The sequence below is a fragment of the Labrus bergylta genome, chromosome 21, assembly GCF_963930695.1.
Source record: "Labrus bergylta chromosome 21, fLabBer1.1, whole genome shotgun sequence".
Lineage (NCBI taxonomy): Eukaryota > Metazoa > Chordata > Actinopteri > Labriformes > Labridae > Labrus > Labrus bergylta.
This window is the reverse complement of record NC_089215.1, coordinates 15,544,510-15,565,496: the sequence shown is the minus strand read 5'-3', so window position 1 is coordinate 15,565,496 and position 20,987 is coordinate 15,544,510. Positions and strand designations below refer to the sequence as shown.

General features: G+C 47.0%; 1 protein-coding gene across 1 annotated transcript; it reads right to left on the bottom strand.

Moving 5' to 3' along the window:
* Window positions 1-1,160: 1,160 nt before the first annotated feature.
* Window positions 1,161-20,712, bottom strand: mtr (5-methyltetrahydrofolate-homocysteine methyltransferase). Its single transcript, XM_020638221.3, has 33 exons — window positions 20,556-20,712; window positions 19,321-19,532; window positions 18,509-18,598; window positions 18,139-18,208; window positions 17,917-18,009; window positions 17,644-17,750; window positions 17,114-17,173; window positions 16,911-17,005; window positions 16,644-16,744; window positions 15,928-15,989; window positions 15,679-15,746; window positions 15,109-15,188; window positions 14,535-14,647; window positions 14,276-14,416; window positions 13,746-13,931; window positions 13,452-13,631; window positions 12,505-12,621; window positions 11,772-11,912; window positions 11,276-11,365; window positions 10,793-10,945; window positions 10,582-10,689; window positions 9,580-9,680; window positions 9,173-9,240; window positions 8,885-9,005; window positions 8,715-8,796; window positions 7,736-7,834; window positions 7,454-7,529; window positions 7,063-7,218; window positions 6,648-6,847; window positions 6,252-6,449; window positions 4,747-4,939; window positions 2,579-2,691; window positions 1,161-2,061 (listed from the first exon to the last, which is right to left on the bottom strand). Exons 1-33 carry the CDS (start codon window positions 20,596-20,598, stop codon window positions 1,972-1,974), a joined length of 3,807 nt encoding a protein of 1,268 aa, XP_020493877.2. The 5' UTR covers window positions 20,599-20,712; the 3' UTR covers window positions 1,161-1,971.
* Between the last annotated feature and the right edge of the window lie 275 nt (window positions 20,713-20,987).

Below are 20,987 nucleotides of genomic sequence, written 5' to 3'. Positions count from 1 at the left end.
GGGGGGGAGGGGGCTGCTACACAGGGGGTGCGCCAGGGTTGTTGGGGGTTCGGAGCCTCGCCCAAGGACGCTTTTGCAGTACTTAGAAGTTAACTGTCACCTCTCCAGCTACCAGACCAACTTCTATGTTCTGTTGAACTGACTGAGCTGCTGCCACCCTGTTAGTGTGTGTGTGTGTGTGTGTGTGTGTGTGTGTGTGTGTGTGTGTGTGTGTGTGTGTGTGTGTGTGTGTGTGTGTGTGTGTGTGTGTGTGTGTGTGTGTGTGTGTGTGTGTGTGTGTGTGTTACAGAGCTGAACTTGGAAAGGAAGAATTTGTTTTCAGGACATGAAGTGAAATGTTTTTTACAAACCCTCTAATGATCTGAACTCTGAATGTTGCTGAAATGTGTTTCAGAAATAAACTCGACTCCACGCTGCTCTGGACTTTATTCTTTGGATTTTTGTTCAGATGAAATTAAAACTTCTTTAACGAAGTGAAGTGAGGCTCAAACACGGAGACTGAAAACTTAAAGGGACGGCACGCAGAATGAAGAACATCAGAAGCCGCAGGTGAAGTGAACTAAAGATGGGAAGGAGCTGAACCAATCACAGCAGGCTGTCGCTCTTAGCACCGCCCCCTAAGACCTACAAAATAAAGGCTCACTACACACGAGGAGACATCAGCACAGTTTTTTTTTAGAGAAAACAAACAAACATGGAGGATGATGGTCGTGGTCAGATGACTGAGGCGTGCATTCTGTTTCGAGAAAACAAACGAGACAAAGAATATGGATGAGATCCTGGCTGGGAAGACGTTAAGACGCTCTCTGCTTGCTGCAATGTTTGTGAGCTGTTAGAGTACGAAACATCCTGTTGGTGACGCTTCCCGGGCTGCTCGCTCTCATTGGCTGTCGCAGGTAATCAGTTGCAGGTAATCAGTCGCAGGTATTCAGTCGGAGGCAGCTCGACCTGGAATCATGAACATCAAACTAATTCCAGGTCGGGGAGTCTGCGACTCCATCAGGAGCAGTAAAGTTATCGTAGTGACGCCGCACACAGAAGGATCATTTGGACAAACAAGTCTCCAATCAGGCCACGCCCCCTCAAACTCAGGTGAGACGGAAACGTGTCTGAGCAGGGGCAGGTGGGTTGGAGGAGAAAACTCAGAGACAAACAGGAAACATGTTGAAAAAGTTTATTTCTTACAAACAGCATCGTTCAGCCACTCGTCATTTTTACACTTTCATCATTTTTTACATGAGAATTTGATTCAGACTGACTGCAGCGAGGCCGGGCATTAACACACAACACACTCCTGAACACACACCTGTACACCTGACACATACTCCTGAACACACACCTGAACACCTGACACACTCCTGAACACACACCTGTACACCTGACACACTCCTGAACACCTGACACACACAACACACAGACAGCTGAACACCTGACACACACCTGAACACCTGAACAAACGCACACAACACACACCTGACACACACCTGAGCATACACATCTTTAGACGTGTTCAGGAGTTGGTCTGCAGCTTTTGGTGATTAAAACAATCACAAACTTAACATTTAGTGTCTAAGACTTCTGTTTTAGTTGCCATGGTAACAAACAGGTATCGCTATCGGAGCTGATCCTCTGAGATGACGACATGAACACAAACTTTTTGAATGAAGATAATTCCTCTCTCCTCTATACTTTATAAACAGACTTAAAAAAAAACTTGTTTCTGAAGGATTCATGAGATCAGCTGGTCGTCTCCATCGCGACCTCTCAGGGTGCGCCGCAGTCTCACAGTTTGTCATTCGTGTTTTGCCTTTATCATCTCCCTCTCTGACCTGATGGATTCAAAACTCCAACACGGGGGCCAGTGGCCTAGTGTGAGAGTCCCATGTACAGATGCTGTAGTCCTACAGGCGGGCAGCCCGAGTTGTAGTCCCTGGTTCTGGATCACTTGTACCAGTCTCTGGTCCACCTGTCTCACTGGTCTGTGTCGTAGCCGAGAATAGGAGCCAGCCACCTCTCCACCTCCTCCACCCTCAGGTCTTTCCTCCTGGAGTAATCTTCAACCTGAGCAGGTAAAGAGGAGGAGCATCAGATCTGATCAGGTCCTGATCAACACATCTGATCCTGGATCAGGTACAAACTGTGTTACCTGTTAGTCTTGTGTTGTGAGAGTCTGCAGTGATGAACCTGATCTCCTCTGTCTCTGAGACATTAAACTTTAAAGGAGCAGTATGTAGCTCTAACCCCTAGTGTTTAAAATTGGTAATGCAGTCCAAAGTCTAAACACTGTAGAGAGCTGTCTCCCTCCGCCCCCTCCTCTCTAGAGTCGATGCTCAGGCAGGTTGCCATGTGGTGGACACTGAAGCTTCAGTGTTTATCCAGCTCTGCATCGGTCTGTAAACCTTTCTGCGTTCTAACCTCTCTCCATTTTTCAAAAACATCTCCAATATTGATCCTAGTTTGAGCTCGTTTCTGCTCGTGGAGTTTATTAGAAACATGCAGAGGCTTTTTAGGTCAGGTGTTGTCAGCATGTTTCCTGAAATGAGTTTGATGACTTTGAATATAAACGATATCGGCGTACCTGCTCTTTGGTGATCTTTCCCACAGCAAAGTAAGAAGCCTTAGGATGAGAGAAGTAGAGTCCAGATACTGCAGCAGCAGGAGACATGGCCAGAGACTCTGTCAGACTGATACCTACACACACACACACACACACACACACACACACACACACACACACACACACACACACACACACACACACACACACACACACACACACACACACACACACACACACACACACACATTTGTTTTAGTAACAGAACTTTAAGTCCATTTCAGATATTAAAAAGCCTATTTTGGCCCTTTTTGGGGTTCGTATATTTAATCTATGTACCGACTTTTGTACGTTCACAATTTTTTCAGCTGAAGTCCGAAAAAAGTGTCTGTTTTCATGTACTGCTCCTCCTTGCTCCCTCTACGCTCTGAGTCTGTCAGCTGCACTCTGTTGAGCCCGCACTGTTAGACCCCACGTGGGCCAAGTCTGCTCTGATTGGTCTGCCGATCCGCTCTGTCGTTATTGGTCAGTTGCTCAGCACGCTTCTTGGAAATTTCAACATGAGCTGCCACGAGCCAATGGGCTTAGATCAGTGATCTCACACTGACAATGATGTTGGACTGACACATTTTTATCGAGGGGGGCTAGAACCGAGCATTACATGCAGCTAATGCTACAGCTAACAGGAGGACGTAGGAGAAGCCACGTTTCCGCGGACTTTGAATTTTTGCACATAGATGTGCCTAAACATGCACAGGACACTTGGAAAACACACTAAAGGGCATATAAAACCAGAAAAAGCATAATATGGGACCTTTAAATTGTGGGCATTTCCATTCATTGGTTGTGTTGCTTGGCACGTATCTGCTCCGTGCCAAGCTGAGCGCACTGCAAGGTCACGCTTGACAAACCGTTTGAAAGATGTGCGCTCACACCGAGCAGCAAATGATGAGTGAGCGCATCATTACAGACTGATGTGACGGGAACATCAGGCTTCATGATCAAACTACGTTGTCTGTGGATGATCTGTGAAATCTAAGACTTCTGATTGGCCGCTGACTAGGGGTTAACATTTTTCCTGAAAATTAGATGGATCTTTTTTATCTTTGCAGCTAAGCCCAAGTAGACCTAATGTTCTGACATCATCAAATAGGCCTATGTGTTCCCAAATCCCTCCCAAATTCTTATTATTTTTATCATTATTAGAGCATTGGGAACACAATTTATGTCCATCAACACAGGCTATCAGTTTGCAATGATCAAGTGTGCTGCGTGCGTGACATCTGCTGCAACGCTAATTATGAAATGCCACATGGATTGTCTGTGAGTTGTCTTCTAAAAAGCTATAAACATTAAGCAACTCTTTTCAACCAATATTTTACAGAACTCCATTATTTAAACTAACGAAATCTGCTAACCTGTTGGGAGATTTCAGAGGGATTCTTTCCTGCTTTGGCATTCTGACTGTGGTCGGAGCGCACAGAGGAGACTGATTGGTCTGCTTCAGGGCCGAAGTTGGACTAAACCCTGTCACTTTAATGGGTGCAGCAAGTTGTAAACAGACACGGAGAGTCCGGCTTGTTACTTGAGGTGTCGGGTCGTTTATCACGCACACAGAGCTCAAACTGCTCTGATTCTGCTCCTGTCCCCGGCATCAGTAACGTGCCTCTCGCATACGCCTGCCAAACACACACTCCCCTCTTTTTCTCTCACTCTCCTCACTCGCTTCCCCACCCACACGCCTGCATCAACGCTGCCGTAGCACTACAATAGAGGCGCGATTTTTAGATTATTTTATTTCCCATTTCCCGTCATCACCTTTCCTGGGAATCCCGTCTCCCGGGGCTGCTGGAAGATTGCTTTGCATTTCCAAGTGGCTCATTGTGGGAATTTGAACATGTTTAAAAGAGATTTGTTTATCCTTGTTTTTAACAAACAGAACTCAGGAGTCCGCCATTGTTGTAGTCCATGTACTCGTTCATGACCTTTGACTGGAAGCGTACTGAGCATGTGCGTAAAGTCTCTTTTTTCAGAGGAGAGGCGTTTTGTCAATTTACACGCCGACGAAGACGCTGCTGTTTTCAAAAGTAGTCGCTCTGGAACCCGTTCCTGTAAACAGGAAGTCAGACTTTTGACGTCTGCTTCTCGTGTCACATGATAGAAACCACAGCAGGATGTGACTCTCTTACCGGTCCTCTCCTCGATCTGGGCCAGGCTCCACATGGTGCTCTTCTCCGTGTGGTCGGGCTGACTCGGGTAACCTGCAGCTGGTCTGATGCCCTGGTATTGGACTCTGTGCAGGTCTGAAGCGTGCAGCTCCTCCTCACCGCTGTACCCCCACAGGTCTTTACGAACACGACAGTGCAGCTCCTCGGCGAACGCCTGCAGGACGACATCAGAGGACGAGTTAATGACAATTCTACAATCAGGACGTCACAGAACCAGATGTTAAAGCTCTGATATGATTCTGGTAGAACACGTGATGATAAATTACACAAATATCAAATCTCAGGACGATTGGACAAACTGAGACTCCTGGACTTCATCTGATCCTGGATCAGAGTCTGAATCTTCTCTATATCGGCAGAGTTTTAAACTTTAGACATCATTTTAGTTTAGTCTAGTTTGTTACCACGGCAACAGATAAGCCCAAGACAAATAATATTCAGTAAATGTATCGTTTATAAGTAACAAATATTGCAGACAACGTCCTGCACAAACACATTGGCAACAATCAGGTTCTGTAACATCGTTAGTGCAGCCGAGACCGTGAGAGTTTAGATCGCACCCTAACGTGCACGTTCTAACTCTCGCCCTGGCCCGTCTCATTCACTGTATTTATGACCTGAGACGAATAAAACCTGACGTTATCTTAATAAATCGACTATACTCAATTAATATGACAGAAATCAGTTCAGGTGAGTGAATCACAGAAACATGTAATGTATAGTATGTAGGTATCAGTGTATTTAATAGAGTCCCTATGAACACGGATTCAATCAAACTGCTCGTCTCCCAGCTGTTTGGCGTTTCTAAGCGCTGATCTCTCAGTGTGAATGTATCTGTACACTAAGCTCTGTCTGTGTTGTTATGCCCGCTCCCGAGTGTGTCTGCACTGTGTCTGTATTTCCGACCCTCCGCCTGGTTCAGACCTGTCCTCCGCCTTTCCCCTTCGGAAGCTTTGATAATATGGACTGCTTTCCTGTTACTGACCCTGCTGTTTCACAGACCACGCCCCCTGTCAGCTGCTACATGTCACCGTTACCCTGTGTTCAACTTTGTGCACGGTGTACCTCGGTCTCTACAGGTGCACGGTGTACCTCGGTCTCTACAGGTGCACGGTGTACCTCGGTCTCTACAGGTGCACGGTGTACCTCGGTCTCTACAGGTGCACGGGGTACCTCGGTCTCTACAGGTGCACGGTGTACCTCGGTCTCTACAGGTGCACGGGGTACCTCGGTCTCTACAGGTGCACGGTGTACCTCGGTCTCTACAGGAGCACGGTGTACCTCGGTCTCTACAGGTGCACGGTGTACCTCGGTCTCTACAGGTGCACGGTGTACCTCGGTCTCTACAGGTGCACGGGTACCTCGGTCTCTACAGGTGCACGGTGTACCTCGGTCTCTACAGGTGCACGGTGTACCTCGGTCTCTACAGGTGCACGGTGTACCTCGGTCTCTACAGGTGCACATACCTCAGCGAGCCGGTCAGCCAGAGCTTTGACCATGATGCTGTTGTAGTCGTCTCCTTGATCCTGAAACTGCTGACTCAGCTCCTCTGCTCCAAACACGGCCACTGCAAACAGTCCAACATAGTCCTGCACCCCGCTGTGTGCAGGGGCCACAAAGTCTGACAGGCACAGGTAGGGCCCCGAGCCGTCCATCTTCTCCGCCTGCAGGAAACACGTGCACATATCAAAAAGGTGTGGGGAGGAGGGCAGACTGATTTCAGACACGGTCTCTTTAATGTCCACAGAGTAAAGCACTCGACACCAACGCTTCCTCTGAGTGCACCAGGTGTGAACTCTCCAGGTGACAGAAGTTTTAAAGGTGCAACCGTGACGTGTGGAACACCTGTATATGACTCTCACCTGTTGTCGTAGTCCATGGAAGGTGGCAATGGGTTTGGTGTCTCTGTGCACCGTGACATTGTCTTTGTACGCATTGATGTCATCACCGTCACTCTGAGCACGCCAGAAACCCACCAGGCCCCGCCCCCTCAGACTGCCATTGTCAATCATCTGTTGGAGCAGCCGCTGGGCGTCGTCAAATACTCGCCGTGCCTCTTCACCTGCAGGATGGAGAAATAAAAAAAACTGACTGTGTATTCCTGCTAAGATCAGACCCAAGACTTACTTCTTTATTTTTCCTTTTAATATGATGTCAACGATGATGTCACTAAAACAGCCACATTGTCTCATCTTTGAAAACAGGTGTGTTATTTGAACGAGATTGCAGGTTGTGTTAGGATGTGTTCAGTACAAAGAGCAGAGTGAGACGTCGTACCGACAGTCTTGTCCTTGAAGATCTTTGGGTAGCCTCTGTTGGGGTATTTCCCTCTGAGCTGCCACACGTCGAAGAATGGCTTCCAGTCGATGAAGTCACACAAACGAGTCAGATCGTAGTCCTGGAAAACCCGAGGGCCCAAGAACTGAGGACGCACTGACACACACACACACACACACACACACACACACACACACACACACACACACACACACACACACACACACACACACACACACACACACACACACACACACACACACACACACACACACACACACACACACACACACACACACACACACACACACACACACACACACACAGTGTATGTGAGCTAACTTTAACACACTAGATCTTTCCTCCATATAATTAATAAATATAAACTGACCTGGTCTGCTCGGAGACATCCAGTCGATGTGTAAACGCTGCTCTCTGGCCTGAGACAGACACACAAACCTACGATCCTGACACACACACACGCACACACAAGAACACACGCACACACAAACACACATTAGAGAAGATGTTGGCTCTCTCTGTAGCTATTACATCTGCTCTCCTGAACATATCTGGATAGTTTCAGGAGGACTGTTCACGCATGCAGCTCACCCTGACAACTTCAGGAGTTTAGTGGAAGAGTGAACAAAGCTTAAATGTGAACTGTTCTCACCTTCAGAGAGTCGTAGTGCTCCTGTCTGATGTCCTCGTACTCCTCCTTCACCTCCTCAAAGTACTCGTCCCTCACCACCTCGTCCAGCAGCTGAGAGCACTGACAGAGAAAGAGAAACACAGATGATGGCCACATGATCTCTCGCTGAGAGGAGTGATCTTCATCTTCAGGTATATTTAACAACATGGAGTCAATCAGAGAGCAGCTGCAGGAACATCTGTCGACTGTGTGTGTTTGTCTCAGGTGTGTTTGATGTCAGCTGGATGTCTCAGGTGTGTTTGATGTCAGCTGGATGTCTCAGGTGTGTTTGATGTTTGATGTCAGCTGGATGTCTCAGGTGTGTTTGATGTCAGCTGGATGTCTCAGGTGTGTTTGATGTTTAATGTCAGCTGGATGTCTCAGGTGTGTTAGTTGTCAGCTGGATGTCTCAGGTGTGTTTGATGTCAGCTGGATGTCTCAGGTGTGTTTGATGTTTGATGTCAGCTGGATGTCTCAGGTGTGTGTGATGTCAGCTGGATGTCTCAGGTGTGTTTGATGTCAGCTGGATGTCTCAGGTGTGTTTGATATCAGCTGGATGTCTCAGGTGTGTTTGATATCAGCTGGATGTCTCAGGTGTGTTTGATGTCAGCTGGATGTCTCAGGTGTGTTTGATGTCAGCTGGATGTCTCAGGTGTGTTTGATGTTTAATGTCAGCTGGATGTCTCAGGTGTGTTAGTTGTCAGCTGGATGTCTCAGGTGTGTTTAATGTCAACTGGATGTCTCAGGTGTGTGTGATGTCAGCTGGATGTCTCAGGTGTGTTTGATGTCAGCTGGATGTCTCAGGTGTGTGTGATGTCAGCTGGATGTCTCAGGTGTGTGTGATGTCAGCTGGATGTCTCAGGTGTGTTTGATGTCAGCTGGATGTCTCAGGTGTGTTTGATATCAGCTGGATGTCTCAGGTGTGTTTGATATCAGCTGGATGTCTCAGGTGTGCTCTTACCACCACAACACTTCTGGAAGCATCGAGAACATGAATCACAGGAGACGAGTACCGAGGAGAGATCTTCACCGCCGTGTGTGTCCTGACAGCACACAAAACATATGTATTTGGTATTTCTCTGTCTTATCTCACATATTCTGTTTGAGTGTTTGTGTGCGTGTGTGTGTTACTTGGAGGTGGTGGCTCCTCCAATCAGCAGAGGCGTGTCCATGTTGAGTCTCTGCATCTCTTTGGCCACGTGGATCATCTCATCCAGCGATGGCGTGATGAGACCAGACAGACCGATGATATCTGCAGAGACAAACAGCTGGTGATGTCAGAGATTGATCTACGCTCTCTCACAGCTGATGATGGTAAATGGTTTGTTGGTTTCTCCAGATATATCATGACTTACATCTGATTCATACTATTTATAAATATATACAGTATATCAGAGTAGATCAGAGAGGTGAGAGTACCTGCTTTATGTGTGACGGCCTCTCTGAGGATCCGATCACAGGGAACCATGACGCCCAGATCGATCACCCTGAAACATCAAACAGAAACGTTGTTAACTTAGAGATATTTATGACGTGTATTTATGAGAAACACTGAACAAACATGACTCAGCAGATTAATTCACTCTGTACCTTTAAGGGTTCAAACTGTAAACATCACACACTGTATAACACATGGACGTAGACTCACTGAGGTCACACTGACTCATTTCTGACTCCCCCTTTAACCTAGAAACACACAGAGGCCCCAACCCTTTTCCTCCCATGATGCATCAGTGCAGGGATGTAAAGGTGAAGCGTTCAGAGAGCTGAGCTGAGATCCTTCAGAGAGACGCTGCACAGAGTCTGCAGGTGTAAAGCGCTCTCACCTGAAGTTGTTGCAGCCGAGGACCACACCTACAATGTTCTTCCCGATATCGTGAACGTCTCCTTTAACGGTGGCGAGGACGATGGTGCCCTGATACGGATCCTATAGAGGAGGAAGAGGGAGGAGGAACAGGTGGTCATTATATTCTACAGAGGAGGAGGAGGAAGAAGATGAGGAGGAGGAAGAGGAGGAGGAGGAGGAGGAAGATGAGGAAGAGCAGAAGGAGGAGCAGCAGGAGGAGGAAGAGGATGAAGAAGAGGAGAGGAGGAAGAGGAGAGAGGATGAGGAAGAGGAGAGGAGGAGGAGGAGGAAGAGCAGAAGGAGGAGCAGCAGGAGGAGGAAGAGGATGAAGAAGAGGAGAGGAGGAGCAGGAGGAGGAGGAAGATGATGAAGAAGAGGAGAGGAGGAGGAGGAAGAGGAGAGAGGAGGAGGAGGAGGATGAAGAAGAGAAGAGGAGGAGAGCGAGAAAGAGGAGAAGAGCGGAGAAGGAGGAGCAAGAGGAGGAGAGAGAGGAGGAGGAGGAGAAGTAGGAGAGAGGAAGAGGATGAATAAGAGGAGAGGAGGAGGAGAGAGGAAGATGATGAAGAAGAGGAGAGGAGGAGCAGGAGGAGGAGGAACAGGATGAAGAAGAGGAGAGGAGGATGAGAGAGGAAGAGGATGAAGAGGAGTGGAGGAGGAGGAGAGAGAGAGAGGAGAGAGGAGGAGGAGAAGCAGGAGAGAGGAAGAGGAGAGAGGAGGAGAAGTAGGAGAGAGGAAGAGGAGAGAGAGAGGAGGAGAGAGGAGGAGGAGGAGAGAGAGAGGAGGAGGAGAAGTAGGAGAGAGGAAGAGGAGAGAGAGAGAGGAGGAGGAGGAGAGAGAGAGGAGGAGGAGAAGTAGGAGAGAGGAAGAGGAGAGAGAGAGAGGAGGAGGAGGAGAGAGAGAGAGAGAGGAGGAGAGAGAGGAGGAGAAGAGGAGTAGGAATGTTTATGTTACTTCCATAAATGTATGATTATTGTAGACTGACCACGTCCTCAGTAGATCCTGACTGAGCCTTCATCTCCTCTCTCTCCTTCTCCATGAAAGGAATCAGATATCCTACGGCCTTCTTCATCACACGAGCAGACTTTATCACCTGCACACACACACACGCACACGCACACGCACAAGAATCTGAGTTATTCAGAGAGATGCTTAAACATCCTGTCAGTGTCAGAACAGGTGAGTTATTATCACACCTGAGGCAGGAACATCTTCCCCGCTCCGAACAGATCGCCCACCACCTTCATCCCGTTCATCAGAGGACCCTCGATGATGTGGAGGGGTCGAGTGTAATGCTCCACCTGAGCCCGACACTCCTCCACGTCCTCCACCACGTACTTGTCTATACCCTGATAGAACACAGGAAACATGACGGATACCACATCAACAACATGAACAGGTATGAATGATGCTCATCGATGCTTTCACCCTTTATATCACACAGCGTGAAACTGGACGAGTTCACAGCTTGAACAAAGAGTGAATAATCAAACAGGCGAGCAGGAGAGAGTCTGAAGCAGTCTGAAGCGGTGACATCACGCTGACTTCAGCAGGCGGCGTGCTGGATAAAGTCTGAGTGATCATTTCAGCTGTTTGCGTTCACACATGCAGCTCACCCTGAAAAGGTCAAAACACGGAGACTTCTTCAAACGTGTAACTTACGGTGAGTGTGATCTGACCTTAATGAGGGCGTACTCCAGCCTGTCCTCCACACTGCCTCGTCTCCACTCGTCCGTCTGAACAACCTTCTTCCCTCCTTTCACGTTGTTCTAATAAAGCCAGTAGGGGGCAGTAGAAGCACAGATACGTTCCAAATTAAAACAAATAAGCATGAATACGAAACTCTGTGAGCAAAACTGAAAGTAAAGATTATGGAAAGATTTCAGATTTTTTACAAACACCAGGCAGTCTGTAGCTGGACATGAGTCGACCAAGCTTTATAAAAACAAAGTACAGCAGCAACACGACCAACCTCCCTGTACACATAAAAAGTAGTTAGCAACAACAGCTAGGCTAGCCACACAGAGTCGGTGTGTGTCGTCCAGCGCCTAAAGACACTTTCAAGTTAAAATTCCCCTCCACTTCTAAACAAGATCAGAAGATGAGTATATTTATTTGTTTTTTGTAAAGACTTGCAAACGTACGTTTGCGTGTGTGTGTGTGTGTTTGTGTTACCTGAGCGTAGGTGAGCAGTTTCTCTGTGGCCTCCGTGTCTCTGTTCCAGATCAGGTTCTCACACAGTAACAGCAGCTCTTTATCGATGTCATCATACACGGGAAGACTCCCAGCATTCACTATCCCCATGTCCATACCATCCTAACACACACACGCACACGCACACGCACACGCACACGCACACAGAGACAGACAGACAGACAGACAGGCAGGCAAACACACGGGGACACACACACTGAGTTTATATATATTGTGGGACAAACTGAGATTCTCTACAGTTTTCTCTGATTTTGACGATCCCATTTTATTATAGGTATTGGTGGATAGAGTCAGAAATCAGAGAGAGAGAAAGAGAGAGAGAGAGAGAGAGGGAGGAGGATGACAAACAGGAAATGAGCCACAGGTCTGATTCAAACCCAGGCAGTCCGCTCAGGTGCCTCCGTACATTGGGCACTCACACTAACCACAAGGCCACCGGCACAACTATGGAGATCACTGAGGTTTCTGATCAGACGATGTGATAATGTGTGTGTGCGCGTGTGCATGTGTGTGCGTGTTTATGTGTGCGCGTGTGTATGTGCGCGCGCGTGTGTGTGTGTGTGAGAGTGCGTGCGTTTGTGTCTAAGTGTCTGTCTGTGTGTGTGTGTGTGTGTGTGTGTGTGTGTGTGTGTGTGTGTGTGTGTGTGTGTGTGTGTGTGTGTGTGTGTGTGTGTGTGTGTGTGTGTGTGTTTACCTTGATGGCGTGGTATAGAAAGGCTCCATGCATGGCTTCTCTGATCACCTCCATCCCTCTGAAGGAGAACGACAGGTTGGACAGACCGCCACTGACCCGGGCTCTGGGTAACTTCTCCTACACACACACACACACACACACACGTACACACACACATACAAAAATCATATGAGAATGACAGAGAACCAGAACGTCTTACGTCCGGTGTGCTCAGTCACTGTGCGAGTGAAATCAGGGCGGAGCGTTCAGAATGGTCGACAGAAAACTCCCACAGACAGAGAATGAAGTCAGAACTGTATCTCAGGTGTCTCATAAACACACACCATTAAACTCTCTCTCTCTCTCTCTCTCTCTCTCTCTCTCTGACACTCAGCATCACCAACTAACACAAGCTAACCAGCAGCTGAATCATAACATACATTCTCAGCAGGAGGTCTGCAGATATTACGTTTCTGTCTACGTTTCAGGTATGCCTGCTGTTGCCATGGTGATATCAGAGGCTGTCTTTCAGTTCAACATCAATATACAGAAGTCCTGAAATCGGGGAATCGTCTCGTGGCTCTGCTCTCTCTGAATGAGTGTGTGCAGAAGTAAGACCGAAATATAAAACAGAACATCACTGGGCTCTGAGGGTCTAACGGTGAGGCTCCGCCCCATGTTCAGACACTATGGTCCTTCAAGTGGACGGCCAGGGTTCAAGTCTGGCCTCTAGCTACTTTCCCGAATGTCTTATCTGAGCCATGATAAAGGCTAAAAGTTCAAAAACAAAGTCCTGTCAGAAATGTCAGAAAATCATCCTCCCGGTCGGAAGCAGCTGATTGGTCTGTGAGCGGCCTGTCGGGAGCAGCTGATTGGTCCGTGCTCACCTGTTGTGCCTCGGTGGTGCTGAAAGTGGGTCTGTTCTGAGATCGTTAAAATCCTCACTAATCATCAGTGTGACTGGTTACCTTGATGAGTTTGGTGGCTCCGATGAAGTTGATGGCGTACTCGTTGTGTTCCTCCATGCCCGTTCCGATGGTCAAGATGTTGGGGTCAAAGATGATGTCATTGGGGTCAAACCCGACTGTATCGGTCAACAGATTGTAAGCCCGAGTGCAGATCTCCACCTTCCGCTGCGTGTCTGTGGCCTGAGGAGGACATGAGGCTTAAACCCAAAAAAAAGTCTACGTGTGTGTGTGTGTGTGTGTGTGTGTGTGTGTGTGTGTGTGTGTGTGTGTGTGTGTGTGTGTACTCCTCCTTACCTGCCCCGTCTCGTCAAACGCCATGATGACCACGGCGGCTCCGTAGCGTTTGATGGTGGTGGCTTTCTGCAGGAAGTCGTCCTCACCCTCCTTCAGGCTGATGCTGTTGACGACACATTTCCCCTGACAGCACTTTAACCCCGCCTCGATCACCGCAAAGTTGGACGAGTCGATGCACAGAGGGACCTGAAGGGGGGGGTTACTGATTAACTGATTAACTGATTAGCAGACTTATTCCAAAGAAGAGCAAACCTTAACCGAAACCTTTTAAACAACAATAAATCATCTTTTGACTTGTTTTAGTAAAAGGATCACATCCAGACGTTCTGAGGTCAGGGAGGTCACACACCATGTTTGACCTGTTTACTGTCGCCTGTTCGCTGTTTTAATAGAACTGAGGCTTGTGAGGGTGGCTCTTTAAAGCTACACTGCAGGAGAACTAGAAGAACAGTCTAGAAGAACAGGTGTAAGAAGCAGGTATCTAGCAGGTAACACGACTCATAATCTGTGTGTGTGTTTCAGCTTCGTACCCGGGCGATGTCGGGCTCTGAGCCGATGTAGTTGCAGAAACGTGTCATGGCGGCTGGTCCCTCCAGCATCCCCTCGTCCATGTTTATATCCAGAATCTGAGCCCCCATCTCCACCTGAGCCTTAGCGATGCTCAGAGCCTCCTACACACACACACACACACACACACGAAGTACACACACACACACACACACAAGTATTTGAGACTTCATGAAAAACTTTGATAATTTTTTAATGATGATAGTTGTTTTTTTTTCTCACCTCGTAGTTTCCCGACATGATCAGCTTGGCAAACTTTCGTGATCCGGCCACGTTACAGCGCTCGCCAATGTTCACAAAGTTTGTGTACGGACCGATCCTGAACGGCTCCAGACCTGCAGAGGACCAACATCAGATCTTGTTAACATCCAGTTTCATACAGAAATCATGAAAACACATCAGTTAAGTTGAAAAAGTTTATAAGATACTCATGAGGTGAAATGGATTAACAGCACACGTGTGATGCAGCGTCAGGTCATAATATCCCACCTACACTAGGATGTGATGTCTAAGACAAATGTCAGCAGACACTAAGTTTACCAAACAAACCAGATATGAGAGAGAACACTAAGCTGTCCTTGCTCGGCCTCGTCACAGCTCACTCTATCAGCTCTGACTGACATCAGGAACAGCCGTTAACTAAATCATGTCTGTACATCTAAATATATACAGAAATTCCAAACTTTAAGGGTGAAGCGTGCTTAGGCACGGTACAGATTGCTTCCTAAGAAGCCTTTCATGCCCAGGTGGGCGCTGATGTCATGTGAAGGTCAGTAATATGAATATGTTGTCTCACCTGACAGCAGCAGGTAGTCCTGATAAATATCAGCAGGTGGCGCTCTAGGTCTGCAGTGTCTGACAGCCTCACATATCGATCTGCGAGAAGACAGAATCAAGAAACGATGATTTATAACATCATGTTTAACAATGTGAGCTTTAGATATAACATCGCATGCTGCTCCATCCACAATGCATCCATTAAATATTCTGCTCCGAGAATTTCAGTTTCCCCTTGTAAACATTATAACATGTGGGGCTTTTATTTTCAAGGTAGACAAACTGAAGTCTGGTGCTTTTATTTTGAAGGAGGACAAACTGAAGTCTGGTGCTCTTATTTTGAAGGTGGACAAACTGAAGTGTGGTGCTTTTATTTTGAAGGTGGTCAAACTGTTGACTCAGATTACAACACTCAGATGTCCGCGGTGAGCTGAATAAAGTTTTTCTCTGGTTTTGACACAGTTCAAAGGTCAACATTTCATCATGATGTGGATATTATTAATGCGCCACTATCTCCACTTTGTACAGCAAGCTAAGGAGCTCTGCTGAGGGAGGAGAGAGGGTCAGCGCCTGGTCGTACGACACAGACCTGATGTGAGCTGGAGTCGTCCCACAACAACCTCCAACGATGTTCACCAAGCCGTCCTCTGCAAACTCCTGAAGACACACACAAACACGCACGCACACACACACACATTCAAGTCAAACACAAGACAACAATCAGAGAAAACAGAGCCATGAGTTCCCTGTCCTGCTTCATGTTGGTTACCTTTAATAATCACTAAACATGTAAACACCCTCAACACTCATAAATAAATAATAATGAAACGATCAGGACCTTTAAATGTGACGCTGTGAGCTGAGGAGTTTCATCATAATCCCCAAACGTGTTTGGAAGACCTGCAGAGACACACACACACACGCGGGAAAATCGTGAAACATATGATTTCCCGGGGAAGCCTACAACAATTGAAAGGTAAACAAACGCCATAAAACAGAAAAAAGGTAGAGAGGGTAAAAAAAACAGGAAGGTGAAACCACGCTCTATTCACAGTCTACGAAAAAGTTTCTTTGGAAACTACAGAACTCATTTGCAAGTCTATAAACAAAAACAAGAGAGACAGAGAGCATATTAGTCCCGTTATATTTATAAGATAAGATTAACCTTTATTTTTTCCACAACAAAGACATTTATATATATAGGCCTATATTGAGTAGAACTTTTTTATAAGCGTCATGGCTGTGAGTGAGTAAAGTAAAAAAACGTAAAATAAGCTTTTGCTTCCTGAAATCATGCAGTCATGGTTACAGAGAAGTTGCAAAGTGCTGTCCCATTTGTATTCAACCATTAGAGCCCTCGCAGCCTCATGTACTCAATCACTTTCCAGGTGACGTCAATAGAGTCAGTAAGGGCTCAGGGTTTAGGGAGGACATCGAGATTCAGCCAGTGTGTGTAACAGGTGCTCATACCAGACTTTCTGTAGATTTTCACAATGAAGTTTGTTCATCAGTGTGTGTGTGTGTGTGTGTGTGTGTGTGTGTGTGTGTGTTTACCTGCATTAGGGTAACAGATAATAAAAGCTGTGGTGTTCTGTCCGATAGCTTCAATGAAAGGTCTCATCTCTGTGGCCCCCAGAGCACAGTTCAGACCAATACTGTCTCACACACACACACAGACAGACACACGCGCACACACACACACACAGACACACACAGACACACACGCACATGCACACGCACACGCACACATCTCTATTAGTATATACAAAATATTCTTTAATAAGATATGATGACGATTGGGAGTGCAGCAGTTTATCTCACCACAGAGGTTTAGCGTGTGACACACTCACTACGAAAGCTTCTCCTGTCTGACCCGACAGAGTACGTCCACTACGGTCCACGATGGTCCCCGACACCTGCACCAGGTGAGCAATATGTTACCATATATTTTATATTATATCCTGAATATGCAAAAGACTGAAACTGAAAATCCTCCCATGAAAGAGATAATTCATAAGACTTACAAATATGGGTTTTCTGTCGTAGCTCTTCTCAAACATCAGCTCGATGGCAAACAAAGCTGCCTGCAGAGAAACACACAGGAAGTGACATGAGCTCCTGGACACACACACACAGGAAGTGACATGAGCTCCTGGACACACACACACACACACACACACACACACACACACACAGGAAGTGACATGAGCTCCTGGACACACACACACACAGGAAGTGACATGAACTCCTGGACACACACACACACACAGGAAGTGACATGAGCTCCTGGACACACACACACACACACACACACAGGAAGTGACATGAACTCCTGGACACACACACACAGGAAGTGACATGAACTCCTGGACACACACACACACACAGGAAGTGACATGAACTCCTGGACACACACACACACACACAGGAAGTGACATGAACTCCTGGACACACACACACACACAGGAAGTGACATGAACTCCTGCTGAAAACATGGCGGCTTTAAACATTCAACATCATGACATCACTTTGACGAGAAGAAGACGCTGATCACCTTGGCGTTGGCGGTGTCAAAGATGGTTTCTACCATCAGGATGTCCGCTCCTCCGTCTAACAGGCCTCTGACCTGCTCCGAGTATGCCTCCACCAGCTGGTCAAACGCTACACACACACACACACACACACACACACACACACAATCTAAAAATAACACTCAACAGTTTTTAACTTCAATGTGGTTCTAGTAAAAATCAAACAAACATAGAAGAAGAACCATATTGGGTAATTCATTAACCCCCCCCCCCCCCCAAGGTCATTATGTTCTCACTGATGTTCCTGTAGTCTGGTCTCTCCACAGACGGTGACACAGACAGCGTCTTATTGGTCGGACCCAGGGCCCCCGCCACGTACCGTTTACCACCTGATCACACACACAGACACACACACAGATCAGCGGTCAGAGGTGATGTTACACACAGGTGGAAGCCCCCCCGACACGCTCACATCATATCGACTGTAATGTTGCCATTTCTCTATAGGCAGAGCTAACCCGTCTGTTTGGTGACATCATCAGCCGCTCTCCTCGCCAGCTCTGCAGATGCTCTGTTCAAACGGTACGCCTGAAAACACACACACACACACACACACACACACACACACACACACACACACACACACACACACACACACACACACACACACACACACACACACACACACACACACACACACACACACACACACACACACACACACACACACACACACACACACACAGGAGTGAACACCTGAGGGCTGATAGTGATGACCACAACCTCTGAACAGGTAGTAAACACCCAGCAGTGTGTGACCTTTTTGTGTACAGGTGAGTGTGTAAAGGTAAGTGTGTGTACAGGTGTGTGTGTCAGAGTGAGACTCACCAGGTGTTCCAATCCGTAGTCAGCCTGAGCCGTACAGGTGCTGCTGAAGGTGTTGGTCTCTATGATGTCAGCTCCGGCTAACAGGTAGTCCTGAAAGAGCAGGAGGTCAAAGGTCACAGAGTGCGTCACTGACACAGTTACAATGACAGTCATAAGGAGGTTCTCAGTGTCAACCACAGACTAAAAATGAATGATGCCCGAGTGGCGTCCCCGTCTGTTCCTGCAGGGGGTGCTAGAGTCCCATCGATGGCGGTTTCCATGCTGGAAATGCTGTCTCAGTCTAACTTTCAGTCAACCTAACGACAGGCTGAGAGCTGGAGCTGAGGCAGGTTTTAAACCTCCTGACAAACCTGTCACACCTGTCAATCAGGTCAGCTACACGCCTTATTGTGAATAACTCTTATCCTTCATCAAATCAAAACTGATGAGTCATCAAAACAGAACAAAACATGAGCTAATCAGACCTATTTGTTTTTTGAACCAGGCTGTAAACATGTTAATCTCTGCTGTAAAAACAGGCTTTTTAGAATGGGTGTGTATGTGACTTCCTGTGCTTCTGCAGACAGCCTCTAGTGGACACTCAAGGAACTGCAGGATAAGGTTGCTGCTTGGTGTGAACATAGAAAGTTTGTGTGTTTGGAGGACTCTGTCGTTCAAAGCAGAACACGTTTAGAGAATAACCCGGTGTTTCTGTAAAATAGACTGTTATAAATGATGTTTGGCTGTATATATTAATGATATTCTTACCTTGTGTATGTTGTAGATTATATTTAGTGTATACATTTATTAATGTTGTATTATGATATTCTTACCTTGTGTATGTTGTAGATGATGTTTGGCTGTGTGATACTCAGCAGGTCGTTGTTTCCCTTCAGAGGAAGAGGATGCTCTTTGAACTCGTCTCCTCTGAAATCTTCCTCCTCCAGTTTCTGCTGCTGGATCATCGTCCCCATCCCTCCGTCCAGGACCATGATCCTTTGCTGCAGCACGGCACGCAGCTCCAACTCCAACTCGCTCCTGCATCCTGGAGGAACAAACACAGGAGTTCATCTAGACCTGCAGACGAAGCTGACACAGTGAGGTGGATACAAACCAGCAGCTGGAGAAGGGTTTATGGTTAATAAGAAGAGGGACGCATCACCAGCTCGTGTCAGGAAAGGGTTACACTGGTGCTAAACTAGGACATGCATGAGGCGAGGCCTGCGAGCAAGTTCAGACAGAGAACTCGAGCTGCACTGACTTCCCAAAATGACGTGTCACAATCCACACGACAACACCTCCTTCAGAGCAGCCCTCTGTTTCAGATCTCCCTCCTTCACTTTCTGACCTGCACAGGTACCGCTCAGCGCCTCCACCACGCAGCATCCACCTGACAGAAATGATCATCCTATCACTCCTCACGTCTGCAGGTAAAATAATCTGCGAGGAGTGACGAGGTCAGACACAAACCATACTCTGCTGCTGAGATGAACATTTCTGAATTGTTTCTGTTTCTGTGGTTTTATGTCAAAGTGTATCGTTGAGTCGTGATGTCAAACACACACTGAACTCTCCTCCAGTGAACAGACGACTTCAGGCTCAGCAGCCTGACTGAACTAAAGAGACAGAAAATAAGACGTGAACACATCCAATCACAACTTTAAGACCTTCAGGGATTCTGTTCAGTTCTTAAACCAACAAACACGTGACTCTTCCAGAAGTGTTATTGATTCATTCCTCAGTGTTCGCGTGAATAAACTGTTAATAACTCACCTGCTGCATGTTACACAGAAATAACCCAGAATAAACGATCTTTGAGAGGAGAGCTTACTCTGAACACACACAGTGACACACATGCGCACACACATGCGCACACACACACACACGCACACACACATAGAGTGACACAAACATAGAGTGACACATACACATACACACACACACACACACGCACACGCACACGCACACGCACATACAAACATAGAGTGACACGTACACTCACACACACGGCTAGCTCCGCGGGCTAACGCTAACAGTATATAAAGGGAGTTAGCTTAGCATTTTTTACCCGCTCCTGTAGCGGAGTTATGAAGGAGGTTCATCGGCGCCATGTCGCTCAGAGTCGGCTTTAAATCAGTCTCACTGTCCGCTGAATTCTCCAACACAAAACTTTACTACCAGCCGGCACGATGTAGTCCTCTTCTTCTTCTACGGTCCTCCAGAGATCCCACAGCAGCAACACATGGCGAGGCGAGCCCTTCAAAATAAAAGCTCCCCCACATTTATTTTTGAATGAAAGGCTGGCTGTTCCAAATATAAAAAGGTACAAAACACACTTTTTCAGACTAAGCGTGACTTAAACAAATCTTAAAAAAATCTAAACCTCCATATAATTTTGTTTATCTCTTAAGCTTGTTTTGTTTCCTTTAAGTGTTTTTAAAGTTATTCACTCGTGAATATAAAACTTGGTTTGACTTCTACAGAAATAATCTACATTATG

Bases quoted from the DNA above. Each gene is read 5' to 3' on its own strand.
- mtr (XM_020638221.3), bottom strand. From the start codon at position 20,598: ATGGCGCCGATGAACCTCCTTCATAACTCCGCTACAGGAGCGG. The intron at 7,835-8,714 runs GTAAGAGCACAC...TTTCTCTGTCAG, and splicing joins CTTCCAGAAGTGTTGTGGTG to TGCTCTCAGCTGCTGGACGA. The intron at 2,692-4,746 runs GTAAGAGAGTCA...GTGTGTGTGTAG, and splicing joins CCAGATCGAGGAGAGGACCG to GTATCAGTCTGACAGAGTCT.